The sequence below is a fragment of the Periplaneta americana genome, chromosome 8, assembly GCF_040183065.1.
Source record: "Periplaneta americana isolate PAMFEO1 chromosome 8, P.americana_PAMFEO1_priV1, whole genome shotgun sequence".
Lineage (NCBI taxonomy): Eukaryota > Metazoa > Arthropoda > Insecta > Blattodea > Blattidae > Periplaneta > Periplaneta americana.
This window is the reverse complement of record NC_091124.1, coordinates 14221026-14239129: the sequence shown is the minus strand read 5'-3', so window position 1 is coordinate 14239129 and position 18104 is coordinate 14221026. Positions and strand designations below refer to the sequence as shown.

The 18104-nt window shown below is 38.8% G+C and overlaps 1 protein-coding gene across 3 annotated transcripts in view; it reads left to right on the top strand.

The window, feature by feature from the left end:
• The window catches only part of LOC138704511 (homeobox protein orthopedia-like), a 384195-nt gene that overhangs the window by 78418 nt on the left and 287673 nt on the right, over positions 1-18104 (top strand). For all 3 annotated transcript variants that reach the window (XR_011333362.1, XM_069832465.1, XM_069832466.1), the window contains exon 2: positions 5282-5649. Coding sequence is in view for 2 of the 3 variants with exons in the window: in XM_069832465.1 (XP_069688566.1) it covers positions 5282-5649 (368 nt within the window). In the remaining variant the exon portion in view is untranslated. The remainder of the gene's footprint in view (positions 1-5281; positions 5650-18104) is intronic.

The window sequence follows — 18104 nt, the reverse complement described above, 5'->3', positions numbered from 1 at the left end:
TATGGTCGCACCAATTATTTCTATATTTTCCAATTATAGTTGTTATACTCTCGATATTCAGTTCTTGACGTATACCTTCATTTCTTTTATGGTCCTGTAGTCTAAATTGTGCTAGTGGCCTTAAGAGTCTCATCTCAGCAGCCTCAATTCTTCTCTGTTGAGCTCCAGTCAGAATCCACGTTTATTATTATTATTATTATTATTATTATTATTATTATTATTATTATTATTATTATTAGTATTAGTATTATACATACATACATGCATGCATGCATGCATACATACATACATACATACATACATACATACATACATACATACATACATAAATACATACATACATACATACATACATACATACATACATACAATACATACATACATACATACATACAATACATACATACATACATACATACATACATACATACATACATACATACATACATACATACAAACAAATTAATTAAAACTTGAAACGTTATATAATGAAATATACAGTATATTAATAAATATATGTATACAAACAATAAATATTGGAACAATAATAATTCACAGAGTGGTTTTATCCTACTTAACAATTTTATCTAATGCTTTAATTTAGAACAATATTATCTAAAAACAACATATCAAACTGTCTTATACAAAATAAACTTTAATTCAATTTTGAAATTTAAATTAAACAATTGAATAAGGGACAAACTAGAAATTAGCAACAAAATTAAAGGGTGCGAAAAACTGTCTACAGCTCTACACGAAACAGAATATCTCTTCCAATGATTTAGATTCTGGAAAGGTCTCCATAACACTTATAGCGTTCCCGCGTTGAATGGCAATACTAATTCTTTGGCGGAGGAAAGCCGTAGAGAGAGAGTCGCCGTTAAGTGCTGATAAATACTTGCCGATATCAGAAGTTAACAACTTCGCCTCGGAACACCATGGGCACATAGGCTACATACATACATACATACATACATACATACATACATACATACATACATACATACATACATACGTACATACATACATACATACAGTCCACACCTGTGGAGTAACGGTTAGCGCGTTTGTCCTGGGTTCGATTCCCGGTCGGGGCAAGTTACCTGGGTGAGGTTTTTTCCGGGGTTTTCCATCAACCCAATATGAGAAAATGCTGGGTAACTTTCGGTGCTGGACCCAGGACTCATTTCACCGGCATTATCATCTTCATCTCATTCAGATGCTAAATAACCAAAGATGTTGATAAAGCGTCGTAAATTAACCTACTAAAATAAAAACATGCATACATACATACATACATACATACATACATACATACATACATACATACATACATACATACATACAGTCAGTCCACACCTGTGGAGTAACGGTTAGCGCGTTTGGCCGCGAAACCAAGTGGCCTGGGTTCGATTCCCGGTCGGGGTAAGTTACCTGGGTGAGGTTTTTTCCGGGGTTTTCCATCAACCCAATACGAGCAAATGCTGGGTAACTTTCGGTGCTGGACCCCAGACTCATTTCACCGGCATTATCACCTTCATCTCATTCAGACGCTAAATAACCAAAGATATTGATAAAGCGTCGTAAAATAACCTACTAAAATAAAAAACATACCTACATACATACATACATACATACATACATACATGCATACATACATACATACATACATACATACAAATTCATAGTCCTCGCTTGGGTTCAAACCTTAGAAACCCCGATCCATTTGGACATCGAACCCCGGATCTACTATAAACTGAATTAGTACAGAATTCCGCTGCTTGACAGATTGGGCTCTTGTTCTGGGAGATAATTTACAAATATGTCGAGTATAACGCAGCACATTGCATGTAAGCAGGGCAGCCAAAGACATACATGACGTGAACACGGAGAATATCACACGCTATGACAGGCCTATCAATCGTGTGTTTTTACACGACCGGTTGACTCCTTGTGGAGGCAGTGGCAGCGTGAGCTTCTGGTTAGCGACATGGTGGTGTCAATCACTGGAGCGTTACTCACTCATTAGCGACTGGAGCGCAAACAAAACGCTCATAATTCACATGTCATTATCATACAAACCCAGCCCCACCGCGCTGTTGCCAGATATGACATTGAAACTTCAAATGATCGATTTCCAACGCCCCCTAGAGAGTGATGGTCGGGCAATTAATTGAAACATAAAAGCTCTTAGGACGATTATCATTAAAAATAGCACTTAATTCAATGTCATAATCGTTATATAAAATTGGTTTGATTGTCATATGCTTTAATTTATACAATAATGGGGTATAAAAATGTAGTAACCCCTCCCTTTTCAGGTAGTATTGTGCTTCTATTAATAGAAATACGAGGGGGGTTCATTCACGTGGCATCACTAAAAATAAACGAAAAGTTAATGAGAACACAAAAAATTAATATCGATAGTTTTGTTTCTTTAATCGCCGAGTTATAAATATAAACTGTTTAAAAAATCGAAACAGTCGGCTATATTATATTATGCTTACCATCTTAACCCTTAAATTCCTAAAGTATCCTATAGGATACAATAGGTTAATAGGCTACATGCTATAATTTTAATAGAACAATAAAAAAATGGTAGGAAAATTAAATTTAACCAAAATTTTACAATACTATAGGCCTAATAAAAATTTGGTATCTCAAATCGGCCAAATTTTGATCTCCATTACTGGTGATCGTCATTGCACTACTTATTTGCATCAACGCTTAAGTATTGCTATTCAACGCGAAAATACAATGAGCGTTTTAGGTACTCTTCCCGAATCCAGCCCTTTGGACGAACTCTCTCTCCTGTAAAATGTATTAAGTATTCTGTGTGTAAATATTTGTATTTAGTTTCACATAACTCCATCATATACGCTGTAAATCTTATGTCACAAAGCACATTCATGCAATGTCTATAAAATGAAGATATATCTGTTTATGAGTGTCTAGATTAAAATTACTATAATATTGTACAACATATAAAATTTGAACATTGCGATAGTTGTTTTCCTTACGGTCCGACACGGTTTAATAAACTAGTGTGAGAAATGAAGTTTTGTCATTCTAAGGGTTAATAATGGCTTCTCTCTTTTTACACTTAGGAATAAAAAGGGAGATTACTTGAAGGAAAAACTGAATGAGGTAGAAACAAATAGTAAGAATAAAAACATTCGAGATTTATATAAGGGTATAAAGGAATTTAAAAACGGATATCAGGCAAGGGTAAACGTGATCAAGGATGAGAATGGTGACTTGCTTGCAGACTTTCATTCAATCCTGAACAGATGGAAAAACTATTTTGGGCAACTACTAAATATACATAGGCCAAATAGAAATGATCGGGACGAAATTCAAATACAAACTGCTGAGCCATTCATACCGGAACCCACACTTTCTGAAGTCGAAATTGCGATAGAAAATCTGAAAAAGTACAAGTCTCTAGGTATTGATAAAAAGCCAGCAGAATTAATACAAGAGGGTGGAAATCGAAATTTATAAACTTGTACTTGCAATTTGGGAAAAGGAAATTATACCAGAACAATGGAAGGAGTCCTTAATCGTACCTATTTTTAAGAAGGGGGACAAGACTAACTGTAGTAACTTTCGAGGAATATCACTTTTGTTGACGTCGTATAAAATTTTGTCGAATATCCTTTTGAGAAGATTAACTCCATTTGTAGATGAAATTATTGGGGATCATCAGTGTGGTTTTAGGCGTAATAGATCGACTATTGATCAGATTTTTTGTATTCGACAGATATAGGAGAAAAAATGGGAGTATAAGGGTACAGTACATCAGTTATTCATAGATTTCAATAAGGCGTATGACTCGGTTAAGAGAGAAGTTCTATATAATATTCTTATTGAATTTGGTATTCCCAAGAAACTAGTTCGATTAATTAAAATGTGTCTTACAGCAGAGTCCGTATAGGCCAGTTTCTATCTGATGCTTTTCCAATTCACTGCGGGCTAAAGCAGGGAGATGCACTATCACCTTTACTTTTTAACTTCGCTTTAGAATATGCCATTAGGAAAGTTCAGGATAACAGGCAGGGTATGGAATTGAACGGGTTACATCAGCTTCTTGTCTATGCGGATGACGTGAATATGTTAGGAGAAAATCCACAAACGATTAGGGAAAACACAGAAATTTTACTTGAAGCAAGTAAAGCGATCGGTTTGGAAGTAAATCTCGAAAAGACAAAGTATATGATTATGTCTCGTGACCAGAATATTGTACGAAATGGAAATATAAAAATTGGAGATCTATCCTTCGAAGGGGTGGAAAAATTCAAATAAGCTTATCTTGGAGCAACAGTAACAAATATAAATGACACTCGGGAGGAAATTAAACGCAGAATAAATATGGGAAATACGTGTTATTATTCGGTTGAGAAGCTTTTATCATCTAGTCTGCTGTCAAAAAATCTGAAAGTTAGAATTTATAAAACAGTTATATTACTGGTTGTTCTGTATGGTTGTGAAACTTGGACTCTCACTGTGAGAGAGGAATATAGGTTAAGGGTGTTTGAGAATAAGGTGCTTAGGAAAATATTTTGGGCTAAGAGGGATGAAGTTACAGGAGAATGGAGAAAGTTACACAACGCAGAACTGCACGCATTGTATTTTTCACCTGACATAATTAGGAACATAAAATCCAGACGTTTGAGATGGGCAGGGCATGTAGCTCGTATGGGCGAATCCACAAATGCATATAGAGTGTTAGTTGGGAGGCCGGAGGGAAAAAGACCTTTTGGGAGGCCGAGACGTAGGTGGGAAGATAATATTAAAATGTATTTGAGGGAGGTGGGATATGATGATACTGGATTAATCTTGCACAGGATAGGGACCAATGGCGGGCTTATGTGAGGGCGGCAATGAACCTTCGGGTTCCTTAAAAGCCATTTGTAATTAAGGAAGTAAGTATGTATATTATTGAAACCTGGTGGAGTGGAAGAGAAAGCCTCATGGCCTTAAGTCTGCCAGGCAAAATAAACCTACTACTACTATTACTACTACTACTATTACTACTACTACTATTACTACTAAAATTTCTATGAAAATATTTTAATGAAATAAAATATAGTCATATTCTGTTTCTTTTCTTCTTCTCCAATTTAGTTTTACTTAATGTTCGACTACTACATTTCTCTTCCCCCTCATTTTCTAGTTCGGGTTCTTGCTCGTCTTTTTCTTTTCTAATATTACCGGCATTTCAATGAATGGCATCGTACTCACACCACAAGACTGAACAGTCCGCTTTCGTGTGCCGCAGGTCCCAAAGACGTGTGCGATGACCTCAAACGCCACCACTCAGAGCTGAAGGTCTCTCCCCTGGACCACGGGGGCAACTCAGACCACCATAGCGGGCGCCTGGGTACAGCGTCGCTGTGCGAGCCGCCGCCGGGGCTTCCCCCTCCGCAAGCGGGGCAGCAGCAGCAGCAGCAGCAGGGCCACGGCGGCCTGGCGCCCGGACCCGCCTCCGACTCCGACAAGCCGGCGAAGCAGAAGCGGCACCGCACCCGCTTCACGCCCGCGCAGCTCAACGAGCTGGAGCGTTGCTTCTCCAAGACCCACTACCCGGACATCTTCATGCGCGAGGAGATCGCCATGCGGATCGGCCTCACGGAGTCCAGGGTCCAGGTCAGTGCTCTTCACGTATTGATGCTCATAGCAGTTGAAAGAATAAAATTATACTATGCTTGCCCTTGATCCTCGGAAGATTGCAAGTATTGGGTTATATGACACAAGATTGCACAACAAATCAATATGTTTTACAGGTCACATATTTTTCACTGCGAAGTACCATTCCTCCTGGTTCTTTTCTCCATTCTTCCTTATCAATCCACTGTCCTCCTATGTCTTATTCAATGAATTTCGTATTGTAGGACTTGAGGTTTCTCCTGCGTTGTATATGGAATATTTCTTGTAAAATTTCTACCTCGGGAGTAAGAGAGATGGCGGTGCACAACTTCTAATCACTAGATTGTGCACCAATATGCCTGGGTTAAATCCCAAATCTCTCCGCAGTGCATGTGAAGGGAAGGCATATATCACTGTTGATAGTGAACAATTTTTCCCTCGAAACTATTCAAATCAACTTTACAGGGAGTTATATTTGAAATCTTGATTTGCATAATACACGTCACTGTTCGTTAACAGAAAACCACAATTTAAGTCACACGGAGTTAGTGTGCACTCGAAGTTGGTTGCTTGACGGTTGTCAGCCCACTTTGAGGTCTGTGGATATAGAGGGAAAAATTGGATCGGTGTCGGTTAGAGTTCCCGAGTAGCTCAGTGGTAGAGCCTTGGTACGTTAAACCAAAGGTCCCGGGTTCGATACCCGGCTCCGGAACAATTTTTCCCTCGAAATTATTCAAATCAACTTTACAGGGAGTTATACCTGAAATCTTGATTTGCTTACTGTTGATAGTGATTCGTCCGTCGGATGGGGATGTTAAGACTGGCGGCCCCCTTGATGCTATTAGACAGGAGTAGGCTACGTGCCGGCACCGGATTTCCCCTTCTCCCTTCTTCACCATCATTATCATCCTCATTCACTCCCTACACTACACTTTCACGAACGCTTAACATACACTCACCCTAATACAAGACAACTCTTCACAGATACACATCATGCATAACGTGGCCCGCCGAAGTGGTGTGCAATTTGAAAACAGTCCTGCCATCTATTCGCAGTATCCGGAACTCGAATCACGTAAAGTGAAGTGGGTAGGCATTAGACACACACACTTTTCTCGGGTTCTCAGCCAGGTGAGTTGGGTTATTGCTTCCAAGCTTTCGATGAATAGCTCTGCCATCTTCTTCAGGGATCGAAGTGCCAATGGGACCATGTTTAGCCGGTATATAAGCAGGACTTCCCGCTGCGGACCAATTAGAATATAGTTCCTAGTCCCGGCCGCCTACCGTGTTCTGGTTGGTCGAGACTTTTTTGATTACAGGTTTCTATGCTGTAAATCCAAAGCCACCGTTTCTGACATGTGAAATAGGTAATGGGAACGTTAAGAGCGAGTATCTATCTTTGTCAGAGCCTATGGGCGATAAAACTGACAACTGTGATTGGCAGATTGCTGACTTGTGTTTAGGAGGTGGTACCATTCTCAGTTGCAGTGGCAACAGATGCTCACTGACTGGATACTGTACTCAAGGACACACTCCAGAAATGCAAAGTGCGAGTATCTTATCTCTGCCGCAGTCAGTGGGCAATAAGACTGACAACTGTGTGTATTTGGGAGGCGATACCACTCTCAGCTGCAGTGGCAACAGGTGCTCACTGACTGGGTACTGTACTCAAGGACAGATCCCAAAACACTGTCTCGTCTCATCATTATGAAACGCTCCAAGGAACATGAACGCAGCATAAGAATATGTTATCACCTCGATAAGTCGGCAGTAGCGCAACACAGCCTGGAAACGAACCACAAGATTGATTTTGACGCCTGCAATGTCTTGGACAAGACATCGGGTTATTGGGATCTGGTCATCAAGGAAGCCAACAAAATCCAACTAGATGACAATAATTTCAAAGAGACGGGAGTCTACAACTGAGAACAGCGTGGAAACCTGTAATAAACAATCTTCGACCAACCAAAACACAGCAAGCGTTCGGGACTAGGAACTAGCTCCTGATTGGCCCGCAGCGGGAAGCCATACTGACCTCTTACATACCTATATACCGGCTAGACATGGTCCCATGGCACTTCGATCCCTGAAGAAGATGACAGAGCTAGTCATCGAAAGCTTGGAAGCAACAATCCAACTCACTTGACTGAGAACCCGAGAAGCGTCATTCCGAATTTCGTATTCTGTCTGTGAAAGAAGGCTATAGCTTTACTCTTTCATTCTTCAAGACGACATTGAGGTTTTAAACTCGAAATATTATGAGGTATACCTGAGATCAAAGACGGTTGGCGCTTTGTTACCAAACTTTAAGTTTAAACTTAATGTTACTAAATAAATGTTCGTGCTGAAAAATGATGTGTGAAAAACAGTCACTTCATATCTACAACTCGCTATATAAAGGAATAATAATATTACATTTCCGCAAAAAGTTATGTTATAATCGCGATATAAAATATACACACAATAGGCCTATGGCATCTGAAAAAAATTGGCGACTGAATTTAGAGCAGCATGCTTGCCTGACTAATATCTCAAATTGTGCCAACATAACAGTTACAAAGCAACCGACTATACAATGTGTCCACATCTTCTCGTGAAACATATTTTTCACTGCGAATTAACAGATTTCGCGGTTTCTTTTCTCCTTTCTCCCTTATCAATCAATTATCCTTATACATATTTGTCATTTAATGGATTTCGTGTTCTTTGTATACGTGTAATGTATGGTATTAACCTGCGTACAACACGCTTTAACACGGTGTCTGGGGTTCAGGTATTGATACTATGACGTAGGGTCGCGTTAGTTGAATAGATGTGTTTAAGTGTTTAATACGTCTATAGCTTGAATATTTCAACACATTATTGTACATTTAATAATAAATGTAACTGTAAAATCTGTTTCAAACGTTTTCATATACAGATTTTGCCAATGCTTGAACAAAAATAGATAGTAATTTATGTAAAGAAAATTACCTAACAATTCAATTTTTCGCCAATCTCCTCCCACGCTTCTCTGCGTGGAAGTTGGTCCTTGTCTGACGGGTAGTACGAGATGGTGTATTACCTCATTTGTTTAATAAGATCCTCTGCCTTGTTCATATTCACGATACACGATTTGACAATGAACAGAGCACTTCTGGCGCCTTAACACGTCTGACGAAATCTGGGAAATAAGACTTTAAATCACACGTGCTACATGCGCAAAAACACGTCATAATACGACATATCAGAGCAATGTAAACACACTTATTCAAATATAAGATCCGGATTTTAATATAAAATGTGTTAATACATGGTAACATGTCTTAACACGTCACGTCAGCCCACAGCTTACTCTTTTATTCTTCAAGGCGAAGTTCTTTCAAAACTCACGTTAGAATTTTATATTCTTACATCCTATTAACATTTTCTTCGATTTAGTCTAAATGTACATTGCGATAAGGCTTTTACTATGACGCAATTTTATATGCAGAGAATACAGTCTTAAGAAAAGAAATTTACAAGAGCACTGGGACGCTACAAATTGCTAGGAAAAAAAAAACCGAAGGTACAAGAAAATAATTACCAATATACGAACTAAATATATTGTGAATTTTATTAGTAACAACAATGTAATTTATTCGTCACAACAATAATTCCTTTCTACAATTCGCCTTAAACGCTCTCGTCAACAATTGGATCTTCACTCAACACAGTATTCGTTATAGCACTCCACCGACGACAATGACAATTTACTTGGACTATTACGCACAACAATGAACTGTTAATCTTAACTAATATTTACAAAGCACTATTTACAAATCAGAACTACCAGTTCTCAGTTCACAGTTCTTCTATCTCAGTCACTCGAGTTCACAGTATCTCGAACCACAGACCTTCAGAGACAGTTCACTGTACTCGAACTCGGGTCCCTCCAACTGCGGTCCACTGCACTCGAACTCAGGTCCCTCCAACTGCGGTCCACTGCACTCGAACTCAGGCCTTCGGATGCTGACGCAGATGCGGACGCACACTCGAGTCGAACTCCGGCACACAAGTCTGGCTTGCTTGCTCTGGCTTACTCACTGACTGAATAACTGAAAACTCTAAAACTCTTGTCGTTCCTACGCGTCCGTAATTTATAACCACAGCGACGTAGCCTCGAAAGTTCGAATTCGCGAGTCTTCCATTTCGACGGATTTCTCGGCCTCTCTAGGCAAGCAGAAGATGCGCGCGCAAACTCTCTCCACTCTCTCGCCGCGTTGGCCCTTTCCCCTCTACGCCGCGCGCCATCCCAAATTGCTGCGCGCGATCTTCTCTCTTGCGGGACGCTGGTCGTGAGTTCGAATCTCACGTCGCTGTCACAATATAAATGGAACAGTACAGAATACAATGGACACGGCTTGTAGCAGACTACCGATGAATTGTAAGTTACCAAGGACAAACCTACACTACACAATACCTGGCATGAGACATTTGGAAAAATGGCAGACCACTAAATTATTATTGGTCCAAGTTTGTAGTCGGAAAGGTTTTAGAAGAAACTAATTCTTGATGATGATGATGATGATGATGATGATGATTGCAATAAAAGTTAATATCTGGCAGTTACCACCAATGGGAGAGACAATCTAGTTCTTGACGAAAGTACAGTAATAGGCTAAAGTAAAGTACGACACTGAGTAGAAGTATGTAAGAGCTAACAATAGTGCTTGAGAAAGTGTTTTCAAAGATAAATAGAATAGAACAAAGTAAAAAATAAATCGATAGTGGCATAGCTTTATGCTTCATACCTTCACGTAGAATTACACGACGATCACATGTCGAAAGATATAATATAGTTTTACTATGCTGTATATCTTTACATAGAACTTCGCGTCAGTACAATCACATGCCGAAAGATACATAGATTTACTGTGACACATCCCTCAACCCAATATGAGCAAATGCTGAGTAACTTTCGGTGCTGGATCCCGGACTCATTTCACCGGTAGAACTTCGCATGGGTACGATCACATATCGAAAGGTGCATAGGTCTACTATGTTGCATTCCTTTACGTAGAACTTCGCATGGGTACGATCACATTTCAAAAGGTTCATAGCTATGCTGCATATCTTTACGTAGAATTTCGCGTGGGTACGATCACATGTCGAAAGGTGCATAGGTCTACTATGTTGCATTCCTTTACGTAGAACTTCGCATGGGTACGATCACATTTCAAAAGGTTCATAGCTATGCTGCATATCTTTACGTAGAACTTCGCGTGGGTACGATCACATATCGAAAGGTGCATAGGTCTACTATGTTGCATTCCTTTACGTAGAACTTCGCATGGGTACGATCACATTTCAAAAGGTTCATAGCTATGCTGCATATCTTTACGTAGAATTTCGCGTGGGTACGATCACATGTCGAAAGGTGCATAGGTCTACTATGTTGCATTCCTTTACGTAGAACTTCGCATGGGTACGATCACATTTCAAAAGGTTCACAGCTATGCTGCATATCTTTACGTAGAACTTCGCGTGGGTACTATCACATATCGAAAGGTGCATAGGTCTACTATGTTGCATTCCTTTACGTAGAACTTCGCATGGGTACGATCACATTTCAAAAGGTTCATAGCTATGCTGCATATCTTTACGTAGAACTTCGCGTGGGTACGATCACATATCGAAAGGTGCATAGGTCTACTATGTTGCATTCCTTTACGTAGAACTTCGCATGAGTACGATCACATTTCAAAAGGTTCATAGCTATGCTGCATATCTTTACGTAGAATTTCGCGTGGGTACGATCACGTGTCGAAAGGTTCCTAGCTTTATTATGCTGCATATCTTCACGTTGAATTACGCGTGGGTGTGATCACATGTCGAAAGATGCATAAGTCTACTATGCTGCTTACCTTTACGTAGAACTTTACGTGGGTACGATCACATGTCGAAAGGTTCATAGCTTTACTATGCTGCATATCTTTACGCAGAAAGGGTATAAGTTAAATCTAACGGAGGGCAAAAGAACACGCAAGAACACATCTTGGTAGAATTTCAAAGAGTTGTAAGAAACTGAAAGCGCCATGGCAGATAATTCGGAGTAGAAGTATGCATGATTCTAAATAGAAGAAACAGTGAATGTATTGTTCTTCGTTCCTTCAGACACACCCATGAAAGTAACTGGTGGGAAGGCGTTATATGGTCAAATTTACGAGTACTGCAGATGAATTGTGTGTACATATTATGAACACGTTGTAGTTTCTCAGCTAAGAGTGAACTTACATTAGTTAGCAAGATCGCAATAATCAAAATTGGGCATTACAAGCGTCTGAATAAGATTCTTTTTTAGACTAAGTGGTAGAAATTCTTTCATATGAAACAATAAGTGAAGTAGAAAAAATATATTTTTGCAAAGAAACATGTTCGCAGTTGACTCCACCGTCAAAACCAAGATAAATATTTCGTTCTCTTTGTTAATGAGATTGTCTGTAATTAAAGACATGTCTAGTAGTTAAAACGAATTATCAGTGCCCTCTGCAGCATTTTTTTGTTTAAATCGTGCTTGTGAAAACTGTAATTACGATTTCAAAGGCTATAATTCAAATGTATGACAACAACGACGGTTAGGAATTCATTAACATTTCTTTGCTACACGCTACAGTAAAAAAATATTTTCCACTGCCAAACTGCTTATTCGTGCAATCAACTTTTAACACAAGGATAGGCTATGTTTCTTGAAAATAAAATTTTTCTGTTTATTTAATTTTTGTACCACCTCAGAACGACTCATGTTTCTCGTATAGGACATTTTCCATAAGTTGAAAGACCTTACTTTAAGAAGTTACTGGATAGAAGCTGGACGTTCTAAGAAGCTTTTCCGCAGCTCGGCGCTAATAACTCAAAAACAACCACTTGTGGATTACGTCTGCATATCTTTCATTTTCTGTTTACAAAACTAAGCAAATTGAGAAACATAACAACTGCTTGTTAAATGACGTAACAGTCACGTGTTATTTCTCGAGAATATTTGGCCATGTTTGCGAGTTACATACTATAGTTCCCGTCATATTACAAGACGAATTCAGATAAAAATGTGCACAAAAGAAGGAGAAAGAAATAGAACTCTGTACTCACTCATGAAGTTTTCGCACTCTGGCAACGTTGGATATGTAGTACAGTTTACCGTCTCCTTTCTGCTGAAAGAAAAAGCAGAAAATTAACTTCCCGGCCTCTATATGACCTTTCATCTCCTAATAATACTTACTTACTTACTTATTTACTTACTTACTTACTTACTTACTTACTTACTTACTTACTTACTTACTTACTTACTTACTTACTTACTTACTTACTTACTGGCTTTTAAGGAACCCGGAGGTTCATTGCCGCCCTCACATAAGGAAATTTCGACGCGATTCCATAATGTTGTGGTATCGAACATTTGTAGAAATAGGTTCTGTGTTAAAAAAACACGCAGGAGGTCGCAGACGAAACCCAGTGCGAGAAGCAGCTATCTCTTGGCTTGGTCCCCAAACTCCCCAGAAATTACCCCTCCTGACTTCTTCGTGTGGGGTTTTGTTAAAGACATTGCCTATTCACAGAAACCCAGGAACATTGATAATCTGAGAGTAAAAATTACCCAAGCTTTTCAACAAATCACCCCTCTTCTGTTACAACGGATATGGGCTGAATTGTATCACCGTTACGAGTTGTGCAGGGTGCACAATGGGGGATCATGTTGAGCTCTGAGGAATCTCCCATCTTTCAGTGTTATATGCACAAAGTTTCAAGAAATAAAATTCAGTAGTAAACGTGTTACGGTGTTTTTATTTTATCCATACCCAAACGGATCACCCTGTACAATTATAATCAGTACAATTTTAAAAAGTAGCAAATAAAAAATTCCAACAGTTACTTAACAAAGAAGAATTTCAGATTTGAAATTCGAACTATCGGGGAAATTTTCATCGCTAAACATAAACCAGTGTCGGTGCATTGGTAGGCCTACGTAGTAGGGCCGGATGCAAACCTCGCGGCCAGTGTTGCCATATTTAGCGATAAGTCGCTAAATCTAGGGAATTTTGAATCAGTCTCGGCGACAAATTTTGTAAAATAGGATTAGCGACTTTTGTGCTGATTTTTATATTCTTCAACTTTTTTTTCTTTCTTTTAAGTTAAAACATTCAACTGAAGTCATGCACTTCTTAGTTTTAGAAGATGCATGGGTGTATGATTGAGTCGTCTAATGATTCATACGTGAAAACCCTGATCTCATAATATATTTTTGTGATCAGTGATCAGGGGTGAAAGATGCTGATTCAATGATTCTCACGGGTTAGGTCTCTCTCAGTGCTACTGCTCCAACACCGATAAACGGTGGCAACTTTGATTGGCAAGTGAAAGTCGCGAGCTGGAGCTAATGTCGCCTGGGTTCTTCCCCGCAACGCGGAGGTTTTCCACTCCGAACCGACCCGAGGTAATTGAGTTTTTGGAATTTTGTGCCGACAGTTCGTGTGAAGCAATTGAGACTGTAATTTTCGCTGGTTTTAATATATTTTAATATATATTTAAAAAGTGTTACATTTCACAAAAAAAATTGTGGTCAAACGCAGGGGCGGATGCAAGGGGGGGGGATTAAGGGGATATATCCCCTCCCGAAATTTTGAGAAAAATACGGAACAAGAAACAAAAATAATATTAATTTTAATTCGTGAATCTACATAGGAATTAGAGAGTTTTCCACGTAAATTCTCTTTGCTAAAGTGTTACATTCCAAGAACTGCACGAAGACAAACACAGCGTTCTTCCTTCAAGACAGAGAGTCATGAAGAGTATTTTAGGCTTTTAATTTTCCTTCTCTTCTTAGACTATTTCATTAGTCAGCTCGAGAACAGGTTTTTAAATCATAAGGGAATCCTAAAGTCCATACAAACTTTGCTGCCTAAAAACATAGTGCGAGCATCAGATGAAGATTTAGAAACTGCTGTTCAGGCTGTAGTAAATCAGTGGCCCAATGATGTTGATGCATCACCAGAGTCTTTCTTCAATGAATTGATGATGTGGAGAAGAAATTTCCTTGATCAGAAAAATCTTCACCTAATACCTACTGATTTTATATCATCTTTGAACAGGTGCAATGAAATTATTTTTCCCTGCACTCGCAAGGCGCTGAAACTTTTCTGCACGTTGTCTGTAACTACAGCAACACCAGAACGGTCGTTCTCAACATTGCGGTATTTGAAGACTTACTTGAGGAGCACGATGGGAGCAGACAGATTAAATGGACTGGCCCTGATGTATATACATAAAAATGTAGAAGTAAAAGCTCATGAAGTACTGGATGAAATGTCTAAGAAGCCTCGTCGCCTTCTTCTGTAAATGTCATTCTGTCATTGTTTTTGTATTGCAGTCATTGTAAATGTTAAAATTAAAAAATTATGGTTTATTCAACAACGCTCGCAATTGCCGAGGTTATATCAGCGTCGCCGGTGTGCCGGAATTTTTTCCCTCAGGACTTCTTTTACATGCCAGTAAATCTACTGATATGAGGCCTGTCGCATTTAAACACACTTAAATGCCATCGAGCTGGGTTGGGGTAGAACCCGCAACTTCGAGCACAGAAGGCTATACCGACTACGCTACTCAGGCCAATTTGTAAATGTTTGTGACTCGGAAACAAATTGTGAGTCTATAAACTTATTTCTCATTACTCCATTTTTACTTTCTCCTCAAATCCCTCCCCGAAAAAAAATCCTGCGTCCGCCCCTGGTCAAACGCTTAGGTGAAAATTTCCACACTTACAATTTGCCAGAAAGTGTAGGATTAAGCGCAGTGTATTCACAATCAGCTGTTCCCACACCTTCCACCTCAACATCGCAGCCGTTAACAACACAATCAGACTCCGCAGAAGAGGGTGACGTCGAGGAAATGATATTTTTCTCCGCATATGTATGTTTTTCTTATTTTTATTTAATTATATTTATTATTAATTTTTAGCGACATTTCTGGGGATTTCGTAACAAACTTTGAAGAGATTTAGCTACTTTTTGTTGATAACTTAGCGAGATTGTAGGGCGATATGTTGGCAACAATGCTCGCGGCTATTCAATTGCCAAGAAGTCGGCAGCGCGTCTTAGCCACCGCGCCAAGTGATTCTTATCTCCCCGCTCCTAATCCCCATAAACCCGGGGCTCACAGCCCCGCAACGGATCCCTGCGATAGCTCACGCGCCCTGCTAATTGTGCAGCGGCTCTGTGGCTAATCCTTCGGCCCGGGACCTCCCGATCACGGGGCTGCTTCCTCTCTCCCTCCAACCTTGTTTTAGTCTTGCATTAGAGCTGTTTACAAATACAGAAATGTTAATTGATAACAACAATTCCGAGATTCATTTATTTAACGTTCATTTGCAGTGCCACACCGCCAATGAATAGTACATTATGCAACGAGCCTATAATGATAGTAATTAAGAAGCGAGTATGGATGTTTATGAAACGAGCTCAAGCGAGTTTCATAATTTTCATACGAGCTTCTTAATTACCATTATAGGCGAGTTTCATACGACTTTTTATGCTCGACCATATTTCTAACTTGAAATTATTCAGATGTATACATTTTAATTGAATCGTTGAGTTGGAAAAGGGGCCATGTCCTGAAAAGTAAATTGTTCAGGAGAGACAAAAAACTCTGGACATGACCCCTTCTCCAACTCAATACTAATCTAATGCACACTTCTGTGGACGGGACATGACTCCTAGTTATACCAAACGATGCGTACAGACATAGCAGTCAGGTATCACCAATAAATGCCAGCATGAAAAATGATGGACTTGACCCCTTTTCCAACTCACCGATTCAATTGTATCTGACAAGATCGGAAGTGACCTTGTTCTAGGTCGTGAATTGTGAGATGTGCGCAGACGCGAAAGTATTGATTTTTTTTCCGAGGAACAATAATGTCATTGACCTTGATGTAATCCCGCTAAACTTGATATAACCTTCATTATTGAATTCGACATTGAAAAACGAGATGACAAATTGAATTTATTTGAATATTATTTACAATTAACGCCAATTATTATAGTAACAGAACATAACCTTCTGCGACAGTATTGGACTTCCAGCCTCCGTGACTTTTCGCTAATTCTCTTTCGATTGCATATCCGAGAATAATCGATACTTGCGGTTTTATAACGGTACAAAGCTGACTTGTCATTGGCTGAACACCTGTAAGCTGAGTTGTCATTGGCTGAACACCTGTACTTTAATGAGTAGGTGTACTTTAATGACATGCATTAAAAGACTGCTACCAGGCGTATAATTACTACATTTCGGCATGGTCGAGCATAAACTATTTTAAACAACACAGGCCTAGACCAGTGATGTCAAACCAACCGCATTTTTCTGACCTTGACGTCGTGCGCGGGCATCAAGCGCTAAGTATGGAAAGAGGAAGGGTTGTGTGTATGAATAAGCAGCCTGTTGGATTAAGAAAACAGTGGTTCACAAACTTCAAACGGAACGTGAAATTTTTATGTAATTTTTGTATGGCTTCTTTCTGTTTGATATTATCTATATTGTCTGTAAAACAAAAGTACTAATACCAATTTCTTAATATTGCAGTTGTGTTTTAAATGTTAGTAACATAATAAAGAATTAAGAAGGAATATTCACATAAATTCCATAGTAGTACAACTATACTGTACTAAATGGATGAAACACATTATTCATAAAGAAAGTGATATCACAAAAAAAGAGATTGAGTATGACATGAATTGATCTTGATGGTACCTTTAGCCTTATAAAAGTAATCAATAAACTAATCAAAACAATATTACAGTACAAAGCAAAGTTACCTAGGTACTGTATCTGTTTTAAGTGTAACTAATAGTACACAACAAAACTCTTATCGCATTATGCTTTTAAGATGATATTTGTGAGCAACTTCCTATCATCAGAATACTAAATTATTTTCTCGAAATGTCCTGTAGCTATAGAGCTGACATTTTTACAACACATGGGCACGTATCTTTCGCTTATGATATAACAGTAGTTGCTTTGTTAATTCATTTCCTTACAAACAATTTCCATGCAAATATTTTCAAAAATTTCAATACACTATTTTCAGTAATACGTATATACGGTATATTATATTTACGAAAACATTCTGTAAGGCTACTAAATAAATAGGCCTATACCTGAAAATTTTACTTTTCTTTACGAAAAGTTGAGAAAATATTTCTTTTGAATAAAAAAATCAAACTTGTGAAAAATGAGCATTAAAATTAAAACTTACATTCTTATAATGCACTTATACTTCTCAGACAAATCTAAAAATTAACAAGGATACAGTTTTAATAAGTTTTCTTCCCTTTATCCACTGAATCATTGCTGACCATCTCTGAATATAGCTCGACCAAGTGGCATATACCTCTTTCGTCTGTCTCTTTCCTTTCCGCTGTAAAGCGCTCAGGTTCTCCTGAGCT